This window comes from Equus quagga, chromosome 14 (assembly GCF_021613505.1).
Source record: "Equus quagga isolate Etosha38 chromosome 14, UCLA_HA_Equagga_1.0, whole genome shotgun sequence".
Lineage (NCBI taxonomy): Eukaryota > Metazoa > Chordata > Mammalia > Perissodactyla > Equidae > Equus > Equus quagga.
In genome coordinates, this window is record NC_060280.1 from 18,743,634 (window position 1) to 18,763,549 (window position 19,916).

Here is a 19,916-nt window from a genome sequence, read left to right on the forward strand (position 1 = left end):
AACAAGTAAAGAGAAAGCCAGAGGGATATGCTTTCACCCAAGGTAAGAGGAAGTGAAGACCCGAGACAGGCTTGGTGAGCACCAACCCAGGAGCTGTGACTTGGTTTCCTGTGGCAGAGAGCAGTGACATTGATCGTTCCGCAGTGCAGTGTGAAGGAACACATACCGTGAACTTGAGCCTTTTAGAGTAAGGGATAACATGCCTCAAGAACCGTTCTCTTAGAAATGCAGGCCAGTATACAATTGCCTTTGACTCCAACTGCAAACACAAAAGAAAGTAGGGAGGGATTCACCCCCCCGAAAAGGCCAATTAGGTACAATGATGTAATCAAAGTGCAGAGTGCTATAGAAAAAGGTGTCTGAAAAGTTTGCAGGACAGGTAAAATCCAGCAAGGGTGGGCTGAACAGACTAGAGTAGCGCCCATGGAATAGGAAATGAATGTGTATGGCTTGCTCACGAACTGTAACGGGGCAGAGGGAAGGGGAAAAGATAGCAAAGGTTCACTTTCAGGCTCTGGTGAGCTCCAGTTTGAAAATTTTGAGTTTTCCTAGTGAATGTCATTCATGTCTGAGTCTTAGTAAAAGATAAATTACAAGTTATTATTGATAGCTCTTCAGGATGCCCAATCTTTTCTTAATGTAAAAAACTTAAACACTTGCTTTAAATAGTATTACTTTGAAATCATTGAGTCACAGTCCTAACAGACTTTATTTAATAATTAAAAACGAATACTTGATACAGATAAAATGACAATGAAAAACTATGATACTTGCTATGTTAGGACAAATGTATACAAATAGTGGCTTTTCAAAAATAATGAATGCCTAAGATAAATGCTGGGTTTTCATTCAATTTCATGATTAGCTGTAAGATAGCATGTATGTTTGCCTAGTAAAAAGACATTTATTGTTCCATATGCTGAGTTGACCAGTGGAGGGAACGAGCATTATAAAGTCATAGGACAAGACAATCTAAAGTCAGATAAGCATTTTCACAGGCAAAAATAGGGTTCTTCTAACTCTAATGATTCAGAAGGACTTCCCATAGTCTCATTTGCCCACAGAAATAGACAGGAAGGTCCTTGAGCAGCTTGTTAAGTACTAGGAGTACATATCCTTAAAAAGTTGCCAAAAGAGAAATTCCTTCAGTTATTCAATATACATTTATTGAGCACCTACTATGTACCAGGCACTAGTCACACAGATGAAGAGTACATTGGTAAAACTTAAATTCAGATCGATCTTAAAAAATGCTTTCTACCTGGCTTCTGGGACCACTTATATCTTCTGAAGAAGTCTGCGTGTTAGGTAAGGGAGAGATTTCACCTTAAAAAAAAATGCACTAGGTTACAGTGATAAAAATTCTACCATTTGTGAGGCCTAATGGAAGAGTGGGGCAAGGCCTGGATTAGCAGTAGAGAAACCTGGTTCTAGTCCTATTACTTATTAGCTGTGTGACCTTAAGCACGTTTACGTTTCACTTCTCTGGCCCTGGGTCTTCATAAGTGAAGTAATAATTGGGCTGCCGTCATAGAATATTTGAGCCAAGAGGAACACGGATCATCTAGTCCTGTGCTTTTCCAAGTCCTTAGTTCAAAGGAAAATATGTAGAAACTCCAATGTCAAACTGATGAAACAAAGTCGCTTTGAGGAAGCACCCAGAACCTCACTCCCCACAGCCCGCCCTCCCCGACCCTAAAGTGGTCCTGGAGGGGCGTTGACAGAACATTGTTCGAAAACCACTCGTCTAGTCCCAACCCTCACTTTTCAGATGAGGAAACAAAGACAAAGATAGGAGTGATTGTTTCAATGTGCACATTTGGCTTCCTAAATAGAAAGGAGGGAGGAGGGCTAAATAAAACTTTAAGAAAGTCATAAAAAACACAAATTGTCAAGAAGGAAGTTTTCTATTTTAATTCTCTCAAAGTAGCTCCTTTATGAAAGGGAGCTCTGAAATTGATTTTGTTTAAGGCAACCAGCCAGCCAGAGGCTGAAATAAACAACTACCAACTAGCCTGCAGGGCCAATGGAGGACTATGGCAGAAAACCACACAGACCTCACGTCAGTGGGCATTGGACCATGGAAGATCCTGGCCCCAAGGATGCAAGCACTAGCGGTTTCAAGAGAAATATTTGGAAAATCAGGAAGGAGTACAGACAAGTGTCCAGCTCCCAGATCTCCAAGGAGGAGTCACCGTCTATTACTCAGAAATATCAACAGAAGTGGGCACGTTATATCTTAAAGTGAACAGTGCAACCAAAATCACTAGTTGGAAAGTTCTTCAGAGGCGTCCTCTCCGTGGGAAGTCCTAATTTGGTATCTTGACCACTGTTAATCACAGCAGACTTGGAATTAAACCAGAAGCTAAATTGCATGTCCAGTGCTGGACCTATTTGGTCAGGGCTGTGATCTCTTCTGATTTCATGGCATCAGACAGGAAGCTGAGTTCATTGCATAAGGTCTCGTATCGGAACGCCATCCGGATCTGAGCAACATTTGTCTTTCGAATATCATTTCCTTCAGGTCCTTCTTTATAATAATTTTGTCCCAGAAACCTTTGCTTTTCCTGCAGACCAAGAGAAAGACAAATGAAACCATATACCTTAGATTCACTTTCTATATCCGCACGTCATCTTTGATATTAGCCACACCAAATCAGAATACTCCCCCCTGAAGCTGATGTGTATCTTTCCCCACAAGGCTCTCATAAGATCCTCCTGGCCTCCGTGTCCTCAAGGATGTCACCCTGACAGCCCCATTCATTCCCGACATTTCTGACTGTGCTTTTCTTGATCAGAAAGGAAAGATAAGAACTGCAAGAGCTGCTGGCAATGAGGAAGGCAAAGTGGAGGCCTCGAGACTCAAAGAAGTCCCTCCAGAGAGCTACCCAGGGCACACAGGTGTTTCGGGGGAGGGCCAGTCCAAAGTTTGCACAAATTGAATCTCGAGCCTGTAACTCTTCTCTGCATCAGCACCCAACAAGAGTAGCACTGATGCAGCCCTCTTCCTGTACCAATGACAGCCCCCAGGGGAGGCACCCAGGGACCTAAGACACCATCTAAAGCAATGGTTCTCAACTCTGGCTCAATCAGAATCAACTAGGGAACTGTAAAAAAAAAAAAAAAGACTGATATCCAGGTCCCATCCCTAGAGTATTTTAATTCAGTCTCGGTACTATTCACCTATTCAAGAAATAGTGAGTGCCTGCTGTGTGCCAGGGACTATTCTAGGCATAGTGCTGAACAAAACAATCTCTACCCTTACATTCTAGAAGAAAAGACAGGAAAATGCATAACTACATATCACAGTGTCAGTGGTAATAAACGTTATGAAGAAAAACAAGGGATGGAGAATGATGGCAAGTGTGTGTCTAGTGTAGAATGGGTGATCAGGGAAGGCCTCTCTGAGGAGGTGACATTTGAGCAGAGGTTTGAAAAGGGTGACAGAGCAGCCATGAGGATTCAAGAGTCTCCCCAGGATCCTCCCCTAGAATATGAGTTTCAGTGTGACAGAGACCCTGCTTGTTCTGTTCATCACTGATCCCAGTGCCTAGAAAGTGCCTGGCACACAGCAGGCATTCACCGTACACATGCTGAAAGCACGGGGGAAGGAGGGCAGCGCCGTCACACACGTACCTGATGCGAGAGGCCGCTCTGCAGCACGCTGTTCCTGGCAATTTCGCAGAGGTCACACGTGCTCAGCTTCCACACTTGGGCTGCAATTGCATATTCTTCCATAAGTGCTTCCTAGATTCCCCCAAAAGTAAACATATTAGATGGCAGAATAGCCATTTCAAGTCTTCACATATTTCCAAAGCTAGAAACATCGGACAGGCATTGCAGATTTCATTCATCTTTACTGTCTGGCACCTGGGTAACCAAAACAACATCCCCCCTTAAATTATGAACTCCTAAGATGTTTTTTGTGTGCAATCTTAGATTTCCACAGAGAGATGTATCAAAGAAGACCTACACATTTATTTGTTGACCCGCACACGTTCGAAACCCTGTGCCAGGCATGGGGATGCCAGCCTCTGCTCTCCTGTGGCAATCTTGCAGGTCTTGCACATTTTTAGTACCTTCTCTATAGCTTCGCTTTTCATGTAACACATCATTTTCTTAAGATTGTCCAAAAATAAAAGGGAATCTGAGTAAAGTACTAAGAGCAGAGGCGGAACATTAAATAAGAATGAGAATGATCAAGTGTAAGACAGTTTAACCCTACGAGGATCTGGGTTTGAGCTGCGCTTCACTGTGTCTTCTGGGATGTGAATTGTCCGACATGACTCGCAAGCCCTTCCGTTAGCTCTTCTGCACCCATCGCCTCGGTGCCCTAGAGCAGCGGTTCTCACACTGGTCCAAAGACCCCTGGGCGTCCGCAAGGCCTTTTGAAAGGTCATCCCTTTCCGACGATGCGTCTTTGTGAGGCAAGAGTTTCTTCATACACTTTAATAAAATAATCTATCACAGACTGACTGCAGGAGCAGAGAGGAGAATCCAGCTTTTTTCTATTAAACCAGACACTAAAGAGATTTGCAAAAATTTAAAACAATGCCATTTTTGTTTGGGGGAATATGGTTATTTTTCAGAAAAACCACTTATGTTAACATTTAATAGGTTTATTAATGTTATTTTTAAACGAGTTAATATTTTTCAGTTTCTCATTAGTTTCTAACACAGTGAAATATCAGTAGATATAACCCATGTAAACAACTACACTCTCAGTGCCTCCAGTAAAAGGGGTCCTGGGACCAAAAGCTTGGAGAATTTGCTCTAGAAGCCTCTGGCATTTCTATTGTTACTAATCAGTGGCTGGTCTTAGCAATACCACCAAAATGTGCTAGGCAGAAAGATGGCTAGTCCCCACACAATGATCTCGCTTTTCCCTTCTCTTTTTCCCCAGAGATCCAAAGTCTAAGAGTAATGACAGTATTAATAAAAATGGCAGCTAACATTTTGAATACATGCTATATGCAGACACTATATTCGACTCTTTGATTCATTATCTTAATAAATCCCACAATGTAGATGTAGAGACAATTTTATCCCTATTTTACACATGAAGAGGAATAAGATACAGAGAGGTCAAGTAACTTTACCAACATCACAGAGCTAGTAAATGTCAAAGAAAGGGAAAATAGGGAAAAGCAAAGAAATGAAATGGTGGCCTCAAGCATTCAAGGGCCCCAAAGACAGGGCTCCTGGAAAGAACACTTTTCCCTCACCAGGAGCTTCTTGTCTTCACTAGGCCACCAACCTCCCCCTCCCCGCCCCTCCCCCTGTGAAAGCAGAACCGAGCCACGCGCTCACTGAGAGGAGAGGCCAGGACTGGTGGCTGCTGGGGCACCTGAGTCCTCACCTTCGTGTAATGGAACTGCATGGGGTCATCAGTGGAGAGAGAGACATGCAGGCCCTTGTGCAGGAATTCCCTCAGGGGGTTTTTGGAATATTCGAGAAACAGACTGTTGTTGCTAAGAGGAGACATGGCAATGGGGATCTGAGCCAGATAGTAGAGATACTGCAACACGGGACTCTGCAAAACAAACACCAATCTCAGGTGACAGGTGCCAGAGATGGGAGGGAGGGGAGGAGAAGCAGTCATCAGTGGAAAGCAACCTCTGGGCAGTGTCTGTGCCAGTCGCTAACCAAACCCGAGTCCCCCAAAGCCAGGACGCCCGACCCACCCCGCCTTCCCCACCTCTACGTCCACCGCATCCCCACCTCACACGCCCGTCCCTCCTGCCCACTGTAGGCAGTGCTCCCTCTTGGCTCCAGGCTCAGGGCACAGCTCAGGGTGGGAAGGGCAGCTGCAAGGCCCTGGGCTGACCCCCAGCCTATGTACTCAGCTCCCCTCCCCGACGCTGACCCCCAACTCGTCAGTCCAGGTTTGCTGTTTTGTTGCTTTGACTGCAAACATTCAGGTTGAGGTTGTAAACACCCCGGCTCCTAGGAGATGGGAAGGGGCAGACCTGACTGGGCTGGAGTGGTTTTCTGATGTAGCACCCGCCCTACACAGAAATGTGTCACAGATTAGACGTCACAGGGACCAGGACAGGAGGAGTTTGACCAAACACCGTTCCTATGGAAGCGATCCAAACTATGGAGAAGACCGAATGCACCAAGCTCATGGTAGCATTATTTACACGAGTGAAAAGTTCGATGGAGTCTGTCCAACAAGTGGAGATTGGCTGAATCAATTCAGACCATCCAAGTGGCGGGCCGCCTTCCAACAGCCTTTCCAACGAGGAGCACAGACACTGTATTACGTTACAGCACAGAAAAATGGATGTTATGGAAAGTTAAGGGACAAAGCAGCCACCAAGAATCTGTGGTCATTATGGTAATAAGCCCATTAGAAATATGCTCTGGTAAAAAAGAGAATTATAAATACTAAAATGCTAATAATGGCTGTTTCTATTAATATCAGTAGGGTTTTTTTTTTCCCATTTCTCCAGTTTTGAAAAATCCAAATTGTGTTGTGTTTGATTACATTGCTTTCATAATTAAATATGAAACCAAGATGACTACAGACAGGCCAGCCCAGAAAAAGGTCCTGATGCTTTTAGCATCACTGGCCAGAGGGGTGGACAGGCGATCTCATTTCTCCCCAGGGGAGCCCCGGGCAGGGCCATGAGGGGCCTGGTTACCTTCTTGAGGAGCAGCCCATGGGAAATGTTGTCAGCAGTCAGGAACGCAGACACCAGGTGGGTTATGGAGCCAGCCTCCCCACAGTGCGGCCGGAACAGGAAGGTGCTCAGGCCTCGTTCCCTGCAGGAGAAGCGAGGCTCTGGTCAGCAAGGACCCCTGGTCCACCCTGCCCAGGGCCCGCAGGCCTAAGGCCTGCACTCCCAGCTCAGGCCTACTCCAGGGGAGACAGTCACCCACAACAGGGTCAGCACAGCTGACACAGGGCACCCTGGAAACTACCCCTCCAAAATGCAGAGGCCCAGGCCCAGAGCTCCTCAGCACCAAGAGCCACCATCTCTGGGGAACAGAGAGGGGGCGAGTGGTAGAAAGAGAGCCTGCCCTGTCCTCCGTTGACTCCCGTCCCTCCCCTCTGCACCAGGCCTTGTGGCCCAGACTCACAGACCTTCAGAGCAGGGAAAGCCGTGAGAAACCATCAAGTCCAACCTCTGTTACAAAAATGGGCAAACCCAGCGAGTGGAGTCAGACGTTAGAATCCACTGCGCAGGTCAGTGGCAGAGCCAGAACTAGAGCCCCCATCTCCCTGCTCAGCCCAGGACTGCCCCCACCCCCACCCCAACACCAGGCCCTCTTCTTGCCATCATGGCCCATTCAAAACCTCCACTCCCACAAACCAGCGTTGGCGGAGGCTGAGCTATGAGGCCCACCCAGGCCCAGCAGGGGCGGGAGGTATGCTAGAGGCACAAGCAGGGGAGCGAAAGGCTCAGCGTCCTGCCACCCGGGGCCCTGACACCTGCCATGTGTGTCACATGTGTGTGTGCTTTGGTGGAAGCCTGTGCATGTGACACTATGGGATGTAGTTCCATGAGGGCACAGATTTGTTTTGTTCCCTATTATATGCCCAGTGCCTCGGACAGTGCCTGTCACACAGCAGGTGCAGTAATTTGTTGCACGAATAAATGCACGTGTGAACACTGTGAGTGTGGTGGTGAACACGCGTGTGTGTTGGCACAGCCCGTCTGTATCAGCAGGGATGGACAGGTACGCATGTAGGTGTTGGTGGGTGTGTGTGGACACGTGTGTGGTCAGGCATGGGGTTTGGCTGCACTGTATGTAGGATGGTGCTGTGTTGTAGAGGACATGCCTGCATGTGTATGTGGCCCTGTGGACACGGGCCCTGTGCCGTGCGCTGGGCTGTATCCCTGGGTTTGAGGTGTGCGGCGTGGGGGAGGGTGGCGAGCTCACGCACCTGCGGAGGTTGTTGAGCACCATGATGTTGGCATACATGTAGTAGAGGTAGTAGCTGTAGGGCGGGTTCTGCTCACTGGTCCAGACGTCTGGGCTGGGGCTCTTTTCCGAGAACATGTGCTCGCTGTGCTTGGACTCGTCATCCACGCTGTCGAACCCCGTCACCTGGGCGGGAGGAGGGGTCCTGCATCAAGTCAAGGCAGATGAGCTGCCAAAGGCCTTGGAGTCTCAGCTTCACACCTCAGCTGGGGACCCCGTGGTCTGCTGAGGCCACATTCCTCCAGGGATGGGGAGTGGGCACGATGCCACAGCCTGTCCTTCCAGGGCTCCTGAAGGTACCCAGGAGGCCAGACAGGAGAGTGTCAAGCCCCTGCATGGGAGTGGCGATGGTGAGGGGACACTCAGACCGGGCCAGGTGAACAGTGAGGCGGCCATACCCACCACCCATCCCTCTGCTGCACCAGAAAGGAGGCCAGCATGGCAAGGGAGCCAGCAGCCACTGCCATTAACAGCAGTAGTAACAGATGTGAGGGGGAAAGGGCCAGGCATTTCCCAGCACCTACTGTAGTCAGACCCTGCCTGAAGCACTGACCACACAATTTAATACTTAGAGTGACCCTGAGAGGGAGGGGTTGGCTGTGAGCAAACCAAGGCCAACGCCGTTAAGGAGTTGCCCAAGTGAGATATCCGGGCTCTGACACTAAATGGGCTCAGGGTAGGGCCTCTCTGGGGCTGTAGGTGGAGGATGCCCCAGGGCATGCCCCAGGGCATGTCCCAGGTGTGGTCACGAGAAACCAGCCCGGATGCCTCACAAACAGGCCAAGGCAAGCCCCATCCAAGAGGGTCCCTTGGAAGGCTGAGCCCTGATTCCCAGGAGGGAGGCACCTTTGCTCCCTGCCTCTTCCCTGGTCAGAGGAGCTCAGGAGACTCGCACCCTTCCACTGCAGTGACAACTCAGCTGGGGCGCAGTCCACGCCCCCAGGGGCCCCACCCTAGTCACAGGCTTCCCAGTCACCTGCTCCCAGGGGTCAGGCCCTGACCACGAATGTACCGACAAAGGACACAGCCTCTCAGCCAAGCACGTGGGGGCAGTTTTGCAAACACATCTCCCTCCTGTTACTCAGCCACAGCAGTGCTTTGGGAGGGGCCTCTGAAACACTGTCCACCTCGCTCCACGCTGGCCCAAACTGGGGGGCTCCAGCCCAAGCCTAGGCCCTGGCCGGGTCTGCCAGTCTCTCCCATTCCTATATGGGCAGTAAGGGCCCAGAGGAGCAAGGGACCAAGGGTCTTGACAGTCTTCCCTGTCACAGAGCCATATGTGTCAAAGGAAACAACAGGGTGGTCACCACAGCTCTCAGCACAGCCTGGATGGGGCTGGGGGGCTTGGGGAGACCTGAGCTCTGCTCTGCGCTCACTAGCTCCTGCCTCACCTGGACCCTCGGGGCCTTGGCCTGGGGGTAATGTCAGCCCCTCTCCTGAGCTCTGTATCCAGCTGACGCAGGGCCTCAAACTGGACCTCTCACTGGCCTCGAGCACAAAATATGGCCAAACACCAACTCTCCCTCCTCCCCAAGTCTGCTCGTCCCCTGCTTGCTGTTGGCAGTGACCTCTGCAGGGTGCGCCATCCGCTCTCTGCGGTGCTGGGGGGCAGCCTGCTCTCTTCCTTCTTGCTCCCTGTCAGGGTCCGCCCAGGCCCCGCCATGCCACACCCACCACGCCCAGAGTCCCTGGCCTGCCAGGTGTATACTTCTCACTTTTCTTACTTGGGAAGCAGTATAGTGTGACGACAATGACCCCTGCTCTGGAGTCAGGCTGCCTGAGTATGAATTCCAGTTCTGCCACTCTTTAGCTTTGTGAGCTCTCAGTTTTAATTTCCTCGTGTGTAAATTGGAGCTAGTCACTTCATAGTGCTCTGTGAGGATTAAATGCGACACTCCATGGGGACCGCTGAACACAGGGCCTAACACACAGCAAGCACATAATAATTCTGCTTATTATGAACACCAACCAAACGGTGTGAAGTGGGGTGACTGTGAGGCTGAAGGAGAGCATGTCACGGCGTGGCTCATTGGGGCTGGCAGCAAACGCTCAAATAAATGTGAGCTGTTCCTGCTGCATCATCCATCTCCATCGCTGGAGCAGGAGCTCTGACTCTCACCCTGCCCCTATCCCCCACCTCCAGCTACCTCTGTTTCAGGCCTTTCTCCACACAACAGCCAGAATGGTGTTTGTCTAGAACATAAATTCAGTGGTGTCCCTTGGCCCATCCAAACACTTTCCTGGCAGCCCCCAAACACACACACAGACTCAATCAGCCCATCCCCACACCCCTAGCCTTCTGGAATCTTCCCTGCCTCCCCCCTGTCAGAAATTGTCCCCATAACCTCCACGGGGAACTGGACTTGCTTCTCCCTGTCTGCAGCCCCCTGTATTCCGGGCACCCAGAGGGAGGAACCACCACCTGCCCCGACCCCATGCCCTTTCTGGTTAAGTCCTCCACCCCTTCTCTCCCTCTCCCATAACTAACCAGATAAATATATTTTGTGGGGCTTGTCTACTTAACCAAAAAAGGTGTGAGGACCATTGCTTCTAGGCAAAAGCAGGAGCGCTGGCATGTCTGCATTTCTGAAGACCCGAGGCTGCTCGGCGTCGCTGAGAGCCAGACCCAGGCTTTCGGGCCCCGCCTGGCCCGGAGCTGGCTGCTCCGTCTTTCCCACTGCTGCCTTACCAACACCCTGCCCAACTGGGACGCCCCCTCCTAGAGCCAGCTCACTCTTGCAGAAATTCGGCTTCTTGGGGCTAGCACCCCAAGCCCGGGGCACACAAGTGACAGGATCTGAGAAGGGAAGCCAGACCAAGCCACATGGAACTCCCTCCCCGCTCCACCACTGTGCCCATCGCCGCAGGCGCCACCCACGCTTACATATTTGAGGAAGAGGTGAAGCTCTCGGTGATCTTGGGGGTTGATTGTGGCCTCGAAAAGGGGCAGGAAGATGTTCTCCAGCATCTTCCCAAAGCTTGGCAGCAGGTTCTTTGATCTAAATATGTCACTGGGGGAAAGCAAACACTCTGATTAAGGTGGGCCCAGGAGCCCCCTTGGCCTGTCAGAGACCCGCCCCAGCCCCTTCCTCAGACAGCTCGTGATCACATGTAAACCCCCAGGGAAGAGTCCAAGATGTGGCTAGAACACAGATCCCTCCCCTCCTCTCCAACCCCCGGCAAGTTCCATGATACTAGGCCTTGGTTTGCAACCTCAACAGCCACCCCTGCCCATCTGAGAGCTTTCTCAAGCTGGAGGCCATGCTGGGAGTGCGGTGCTGGGATTCAGGCTGACCAAGGGTCTGAAGGATGAGTCCTCAAATGTTTCAGTGATCCAAACTCTCTCCCACTCAGCTCAGTTCCCGACTAAAGCACACATCCCAGCCCATCCATGAGCCATGAGCCCACACCGGCCAGGCTGGAGAGGACAATGGTGGTCTGAGTCATATCCAGGGAGAGGACCAGCAATGTAGACCACCACCAGGTCACTCATACCCCAGGGCTCACCCAAAAGGATAATTCATCTTCAAACCCCAGTGAGAAGAAGATGGGCTGTGGTTCCCTCCAGGCCTTTGTACACATATGTTCTTCAAAAAACAAGAGACTAAGTGTCATGAGGCCAGCTTTGCCAATCACCCCTCCCTGTAGGAAAATCCCTGGGGAGGAGAGGCCTAAGCTGACACTGGACCAGGCCCCACCCCTAAATAGTGCAGACTCAGCAGCCCATGCAGGACAGGTTGGCATCCCCAGAGGGCACGGGCAGACAGCAGGCCGCCCCACTTACTAGATCCGGGGCACCTGGATGATCCAGCGCATGTTGGGAGAGTAGACCTTGTGCTGGATGAACCAGCGGGCCAGGCTGAGCCACTCCTCGGCACTGCGGCCATAGATGGAGAGTCGCGGCTCTGAGTACTGGTACTTGCTCTCCTCTAGCTCCCGGGCCACTTCCTGGAAGCAAGAAGAGCCAGGTCAGCCCAAAAGCGCCCCAGCTGCTGGATCCTGCAGCTCCCTCAACCACCTGCCCCAGGGCTGAGAAGGCCTGATCTACACCCCCTTGCTGTCCTGTAAGCACTCGCTCTGCCTCAGCGGCGGCTCCTTCCTGGAGAGGAAGGCCTGGGGTCTGACAGTCACAGGCATAACCAGGCCAGGCAGCAGAAGCATCTCCAAATGGAGCTAACCTGCAACCAGCCAAGTTCAGGCCACAAACAGGGCAGCAAGCCTGGACGCTGTGACCGCTGCCACGATAGACAGCCTCCCCCACCTCTGGGCCTTGCCTGAGCTGGATGATGGATGCACGGGGATTCAGGGAGGGAAAGGAGGGAGGGGGTCGTGCCGGGCCCCCACTTTTGAAGGCGGATGCTGCCAGGTATCTGAGGAGAGCTTGGAGAGGTCAAGAGCTCACTCACCTTGACCATCCGAGCAAGGTACTCGCCTCCCAGGTAGTTTTCAGTTTTCAAATACAGGTCACGCAGCTCACTGGCCCCCACAGGGTTGTATTTGGAGTTGAACTTGTCAAAGCGATGGAATGTCTGCCGGCCCTGGAGAGAGGAGACCGCCAATGAGATCACCACATTGTTCTACAGCCCCCACACACATGCCCCTCTCCAGGCCTTTTCAAGGTGGCCTTACGTGCGGCCACACGGAAGGATGTCTTCCATGTCAGTTCTTACATGAAATCTTGGAAAGTCCTGGGGCCAGGACCATGTGTCCTCACTTGGTCAGCCTTGGGGTCCTTCTGCGAGGCCCTCTGTGAAGGGGCCTCATGCTCCCAGGTATCATGGCTAGGAGCATGGCTGGCTGAGTGAGCAGAGAATACTAACCTATCAAACAATCGATAATAAAGTATGTCCTAGTCCTGCTTAGGGCCAGTCCTCGTGGACTAGTAGTTAAGATTTGGCACTCTCACCACTGCGGCCTGGGTTCGTTTCCCAGTCAGGGAACCACACCACCCATCTGGCAGTTGTCATACTCTGGTGGCTGTGTGTTGCTGTGATGCTGAAAGCTGTGCCATGGGTATGTCAAATACCAGCAGGGTCACCCATGGTGGACAGGTGTCAGCGGAGCTTCCAGACTAGACAGACTAGGAAGAAGGACCTGGCCACCACTTCCCAAAAACTTAGCCATGAAAACTCTATGATACAGCGCTGGAAGGTGACAGGACAGCACAAGAAGACCGGGCAGGGTTCCGCTCTGCAGTACACAGGGTCACTAGGAGTCTGAAGTAACTCAATGGCAGTAACAACAACAAATTACTGCTTAGACATCATAACGCACTTTCTCCACATTATCTCATTCAGTGTTTTGTTTGTTTTTAACTGAGATTTTTTTTTTATTGTGGTAAAATATACATAACACAAAATTAACCACCTTAACCATTTTAAGTGTACAGTTCAGTGGTGTTAAATACATTCATTATGCTGTGCAACCATCACCACCATCCACCTCAATCCTTTCCATCTTGAAAATGGCAACTCCATACCCATTAAATGGTCACTGCCCTCCCCCAGCCCCTGGTAGCCTCCATTCTCCTTTCGGTCTCTGTGAAGTTGCCTAGTCTAGGTACCTCATACAAGTGGAATCATCCAGTATTTGTCCTTTTGTGTCTGGCTTCTTCGACTTAGCATACTGTTTTCAAGGTTCATCCATGTTGTAGCAGGTATCACTACTTTATTCCTTCTTCTAAGGCTGAATAATATTCCATTGTATGGACACCCACAGTTTGTGTATCCAGTCACCCACTGATGGACACTTGGGTTGCTTCCACCTTTCGGCCATTGTAAATAATGCTGCTAGAAGCATTGACATGTAGGTATCTGTTTTAGTCCCTGCTTTCAATTCTTCAGGGCATCAGGTGTATACCCAAAAGTAGAATTGTTGGAACATATGGTAATTCTGTGTTTCACTTTTTGAGGAAACTCCATATGTTTTCTATAGCAGCTGCACCATCACTTAGTATTTTAATAACTTTGCCACATCAATAAGGCACGTGGCATTCACCATTTTATAAGCAAGGAAATAAAAGCTTAAGTGAGTTGCTTAAGGGCATACAACTCCTAAGTGGCAGAAGTGGAATTAGAACTGGGACCTGTCAGACTCCAAGTTATGCATCTTTTCCCCCGTCCCATGGCTGCTCCAGCTCTGTGACTCTCTGAGACCAAATTCCCTCTCACAGTCTCCGTGACGAGAAAAGACAGAGCTGCCTACACAGCCTCCTCTCTGCAAGCACAGCCACGGCTGCTTCCCAGGGCGCTGAGTCCCCGGCCAGGACTGCTCAAGGCCCCAGGCAGAAGCTCACTCACCGCGTGGACGTCCAGCGAGTCCACAGTGAGGTAGTACGGGTCCATGTGCAGGCTGTCGAACACCTGCCTCAGGGTGATCTTCCGGCCCCGCTTCTCGGCCACAATCCTGTCAGGCTCTGTCTGGTACGTGTGCTTGATGAAGCGCAGCAAGTGCTTCTGGTTCATGCAGGCAGCCACGTGGATGTGCGTGTCCACCTGTAACACAGTGTCCCTCAGCCCAGGAGCCAGGCCGCCTCCCCCGGCAACAAGAGTTAGGACACCCAACCTCAATGAGGAGCGCAGAGCCCCAGCACCTCACGGCCACGGAGCCAGCACCAACCAATGCCTGGATCCCCCTCCACATTTCTGCTCTAGACTTTGGAACTGGTCTTCCTCCCTCTAACCTTGCTGCCCAATCCACCTCCTTACAGCATCAAGAGACCTTTTCAAAGCGTAGAATGGATTCAGCCACTCCCCTGTTAACAAAGCATCCATGGCCCCCAAGTCTTCATGATAAAGCCCAAGCCCCCAGCTGGGGATTCAAGGCTTACTTCAAACCCTGACTCTCACCTTGCCACTGCCCTGCTCTACGCTCCAGCCACCAACCACTTATAGGTGCCCGAGGCACCATGCTATTCCACACTGTGTCACTTGGCCCATGCATTTCCTCACCCTGGCATGCCTTCCTTCCTCCTCACCAGTCTCATCCACCTGGAAATGTCCTACGACTTCCTCCGCTTAGAAGCCAATCCTTACACCCCAAGCACAATGGAGCAGTTTTTCCCTTGCCCAACTGGGAACCTAGCAGAGCCACTCCCATTACTGTACATGTCCTCCTGATCCACTCTAATAATTTTCTGCTACGCTGTCATTAGACTGGGAGCTCAGTCCTCAAAGACAGGGACCACAGCTGATGCACCTAAGTCTCCAGCACCCATGCCACAGCCTGGTATGACGTGTCAGTTGAATCAATGGATGAACGGATGAACAAATGAGCAGGTGTGGTAGGTTCCAACAGTTTCAGTAATATCCACATCCTCATCTAACCCTGAGGGCCCACCAAATGCCCCGTGAAATCCCACTCTTGCCATTGACCTGTCTTGGAATCCCCAGAACCTTCCTTTTAGCCACCAGTCCTAAAGAAATGGAGCCCTGGGTAAGCTGAGGGATGGCCTGAAGTGGGCATCCTGACTCCCCTTCCATGAGCCCAAGGGACCTACAGGAGGTCCCCAGGGAGGGTGGCAGCAGCCTCACAGGCCAGACTGCACTCTGCCGTTACTGCTGTGGCCAGTAGGGCACTCTGCCAGGGCTGGGGTGAGGAGGTGCCTGACCTCCGGCCAGGGAATGCTGTCCACAGCTGGCCAGGCATCTCCAGGTCATGCCAGACCAGACATTTGATCTACATTAGACCAGCCAGCCCATGTCGTTGACCACAACACTCACTCATCAGGGCCATTAATCCTGCCAATCCCACCAGAAAAACAGACCGCTAGACATCAGAGAAATGAAACAATTCAAAGGACCAAAAGCTAAAACATCACCCAAAGCACAGTGAAAAGACTCAGGTACCTCAGGGACAGGCTGGTCTCATGTGGGACACACAGAGAAGGTCAGCCAGCTTAGCTCTGCCGGACACAGCTGGGCTCAACCACCTCAGCATGACTTAGCACATTCTGGGCTTTCTGGTTGTGTCCTCCAGCATACCAATGACACACCACAGGGGGTGCAGCCTGTCCTGACCCCCATGAGTCACAAGATGAGGGAGCAAAACAACTGGACAATCCAGGAGGCATCTGATCCAAACTTCAGAATCTCCAAGGTGATTATTTTAGGAACAAGTGAAAGAGCCTGGCATTGGATACCAGTGTTTTCAACTCACCAGAAGATCCGAGCACACTTCTCACTCTCACCTAAGACGCAATTCTAAACAAACAGCAGTTTCCAAATAAGGCTGGCCAACACCTGGCCCCTAAGCCACCGCTGACCATGTCCATACCCAGGGCAGACATCAATAATCGATTACAGCACTCATTTCACTAAGCTTTGAGAGAAGCCTCAGGTAGCCACTCCTAAGTGGTCAAGTTTGGCACTGAAGATGAAACCTATTTGTTATCCCTGACACAACATTTAAACCAAAGTAGATAAAGCTTAACCCTACCCATCCCAAGCAGCAAACAGAAAACAAGTGTTCCAGTTACACAGTCCTGCTGGTTAGGTCCCATGGTGTCATAACCCACGACCTGCTGTGAAGCTGCAGGTGCTTTCACAAATGCCACCCACACAGACCCATGGCCAGGCACAGCTCCTGCCTCAGAGCAGGCCCTGCTTGGCCCAGGAACCGTCACTGGGGCCCCGCCTCAGGAGCAAACAGTGTCAGAGCCAGTGCAGTCAACAAGGACCCCTCGGCCCCAGGCAGCAAGAAGCAGTCAGGCCCAGAGCATTAACGTACGCAGAGGCCAGGGCTGTGCTGGGCTAGGCAAGGAGTTTCTTTGGAAGCCCATCTAGGCACTTGCTGGGGATGTAGGGTGCGCTCAGGCAGGGCTGAGGGGAGCTGCCACAGTGACCGAGGCACCCACCTGTCTGAACACCCAAGGCTCACACAGAAGGAACACACGGTACTTGAAGGTGAAAATACCAGATAGGCAGTGTCTAAAACACATCCTTTCACCCCTGTCTAGCAATCCCCAAGACACTTCCTCAAGTCTCACAGCCCAGGAGCAGGAGCCAAACTTTCACTCTTAAGGGTCTTGATCCCACCAGGTGGGAATCCATGTCTGACCTCATGACACTTAAAAGAGGTGATCCTGGAATCTCCCTGGAGGGGGCCTCCCTTCGAGCATTGCTGAGTGCTCCCAGCAGGAGGACAGGGAGGCCTGAGCTGGGCTTCCCTGGAGAAGACACATCCTCCCCTGTTCTACGCTCCCTTATCAAAGCTGACCCCAGGGAGGGGCAGTCCTCAAGTTCTGAGACAGAGGCCCCTCTGAAGATGAGGACCCCACCGTGACTCAGCTCAGGTTTGGCCATCCCTCCTCCGGGCACAGCCTAGTCCCCACCCTTCCCCCACGAGCTTCCCTCCCAGCTCACTACCATACCCCGGCCCGCCTCTCCACTTCCTCTGAGAAACCCCCGGGCCCCAGCATGATCCAGAACCTCACCTACTCTGCAGCCTCACCCTCCCCACAGCCCACACTGCCCTCTCCCCAAGCCCTGAGCTCCAGCCACACTGCACTGCTGGCAGTTATGTCAGAGCACTGCTCAGTCTCTCTCCTGTCACACACTCTCTCTCCCGTGGTATTTGCATATGCTGTTCCTTTGCCTGGAATGCCGTCACTTCCACTCCCCTACCCCACCCTCTGCCTGGCTAACTCCTAATCTCGCTTTAAGTCAGCTCAGTTCTGGCCTCTTCCTGAAAGCCACCTCTGTCACAACACATCACTCTAATAGTAATATGCTGGGAACTCCTTGTGGACAGGAAGTGACTTTTGTTCAACGCCAAATGCCACATGCTTAGCACTGATCCCATGCCTCACGATATGTTAGTGAAATGGAAGAAAATGTAAAAGCTGGAGGCCATGATCACTTAACACCCACATCTGCCCCGGGAGCAGCCCCTGCAGGCTGCGGGCCCCTGAGCCCAGGCCATGGCTGCTCGTCCGCGCCGGACCCAGAAGGAGGCAAGACCACAGACTCCCAAGTCCAAAGACTTCTTAACAACTTTTTCTCTCCATGATGAATTTAATACATCCTCTACCTTAAAAGCAGCCTGGCCTCAACTCTTACGACCAGTTAACGGTCATGCCTTATTTTCTGAGGAAGAGGGCACATTCCAACAGAAACGCAACATGGACAAAGGTTTCCACCTAGAGCCATACCAGTCACTCCAGGCACCATCTGAGGCACAGCCTGACACACGGAAGGCAACTCGCCGGGCTTCCTTCTGCACATACACAACCTACTCCTCTGGCCAAGGAAGGCCGCATGGGGGACTAGCCCCAGACTGGCTCAGGGCAGCCCAGTGGGTTGGGAATGGGACTGGGGGTGGGGGTGGGGCTGGCTCTGAACACCGGTCCACTGACGCACCTTTCTCACGTTATAGAAGTCTCGGTGGGGGTTGCTCTTCAACTCTTTGAACTCGGACATTTCATTTAACATCTCGTGAAGGCTGAACTTGGATTCCAGAAAGTTCAGTCGCCGGTGACAATACGTCTTCCTGCAGGTTGGGAAGGGGGAGAAACCACAGTTAAAGAGAAATCACATCAAGCTCTCCAGTTTGGAGACCTCCAGTGTCTGCGGGGACCGACTCTCGAGTGGACGGTCAGGGTAGGGCAGGGAGGGCTGAGGAGGTCCCAGCTTTCTATACACCCCGTTGAACTGTGTAACCATGTCCACGTGCCCTATGAAATGGTGGAGAGTCAAGACATGGGGCAGCAGAGTGCTGACTTTGCAACCTTTGACTTCTGGCTTCATGTGCTTAGGCAATTGACCTGAGCCTCTGTTTGCCATAAACAAAGATGGCGATAGTAATGCCCAAGGTTGAAGTAAGGGTTAAACTGGCTTATGCCAGAGGTGAAGGACCTACCTCTGCGTATAGTGGACACTTAATAAAAGTCTCCCTCCTCCATCCCGTCCTTCTTTCTATCCTCCCATCTATCCTCAGCCACCTTTGATTCCTTGAAAGGAGTCTAACTTCTGCCCAGATGATCGGCAGTACTACCAAACTATAAGGTGTGACCTGCCCAGCTTGGTGTGCAGAGGAACCACCCTCTGACCAAGTGACATACCCCAAACCCCAAGACCCAAGGACCTCCCAACTCTGAGATTTCAGGACAAAAGGAGGATGTTTTGCACTGTGGGCAGATTCAAAATGCAGGGGTGTTTGTCACTAGGACAGAAATCTCTACAAGGACTGATGCCCCCCCAGCCGGCAAAGGCTGTTGGAGGCGGGAGTGCTCACTGCTCTCCACCAGCCGCCAGCCACACCCAGCCCAGGTGCCTGGCCACGCGCCTGTGTCCACAGCCACACGGAACCTTCAACCGCAGTGCATGCTACCCTACTTCCTTGGGCCCCCACACAAACAGCAGCTCCCTTGGCATCCAATCCCTCTGACTTTCCTATGGAGCGGCTGCCGCCCCTGGAACAGCACCATCACCTGTCTGCTGAGAGAAGCCCCAGAGCGGAGCACAGGAGTCTCAGAGACACTCCCCTCGACAGCCTCTGGAACAAGACAGTCACTGCTCACACCCCCTCTTTCCCTCCCTCCCAAGGCTTCCCCTTGCAGCTCCTCCTCACATTGACTGTAGTGAGCCTCCCGGAACTGCCCCGTCCCCTCCTAGGTCTCAGCTCTGCCCTCGGAACAGCGAGGACCAAGACCCATGCTGCCCATCCCCCTGGCACCCACTCTCCTCCCTTGGAGACTGCCATCGCACCCATTCTCGGCAAAACCCAAAAGACAGGGTAAGAGAGAAGTTCCTGAGCCATGACCTCCCTCCTCCCCCTCCCCTAGACTCCCAGTCCTGCCTGGGCACTCCCAGCACAGCCACTTGGAGGCTCAGGGTCCTGGCATCCTGAACCCCCATCACAGATGAGCTTAAGTGCCCCCCAAGAAGTGAGAGGCCAAATTCAGGAGGAAGACTGCCTACCACGTTGGTTCAAGCCAAGCCCACGAGCATCAGGGGCGTCATGGCACGAAGCTCCCAGACCCCCTG

At 51.8% G+C, this 19,916-nt stretch overlaps 1 protein-coding gene across 4 annotated transcripts in view; it reads right to left on the reverse strand.

Moving 5' to 3' along the window:
- Positions 1 to 1,144: 1,144 nt before the first annotated feature.
- The window catches only part of AMPD3 (adenosine monophosphate deaminase 3), a 44,133-nt gene continuing 25,361 nt past the window's right edge, over positions 1,145 to 19,916 (reverse strand). For 3 of the 4 annotated variants that reach the window (XM_046685501.1, XM_046685500.1, XM_046685499.1), the window contains exons 6-16: positions 18,291 to 18,420; positions 14,232 to 14,426; positions 12,339 to 12,470; positions 11,717 to 11,880; positions 10,817 to 10,943; positions 7,895 to 8,058; positions 6,648 to 6,768; positions 6,144 to 6,257; positions 5,360 to 5,533; positions 3,637 to 3,747; positions 1,145 to 2,567 (exon numbers count right to left, since the gene is read on the reverse strand). In XM_046685501.1, the coding sequence (XP_046541457.1) occupies positions 2,391 to 2,567; positions 3,637 to 3,747; positions 5,360 to 5,533; positions 6,144 to 6,257; positions 6,648 to 6,768; positions 7,895 to 8,058; positions 10,817 to 10,943; positions 11,717 to 11,880; positions 12,339 to 12,470; positions 14,232 to 14,426; positions 18,291 to 18,420 (1,609 nt within the window). In that variant the 3' untranslated portion in view covers positions 1,145 to 2,390. The remainder of the gene's footprint in view (positions 2,568 to 3,636; positions 3,748 to 5,359; positions 5,534 to 6,143; positions 6,258 to 6,647; positions 6,769 to 7,894; positions 8,059 to 10,816; positions 10,944 to 11,716; positions 11,881 to 12,338; positions 12,471 to 14,231; positions 14,427 to 18,290; positions 18,421 to 19,916) is intronic. The other variant, XM_046685502.1, reaches the window with a different exon arrangement.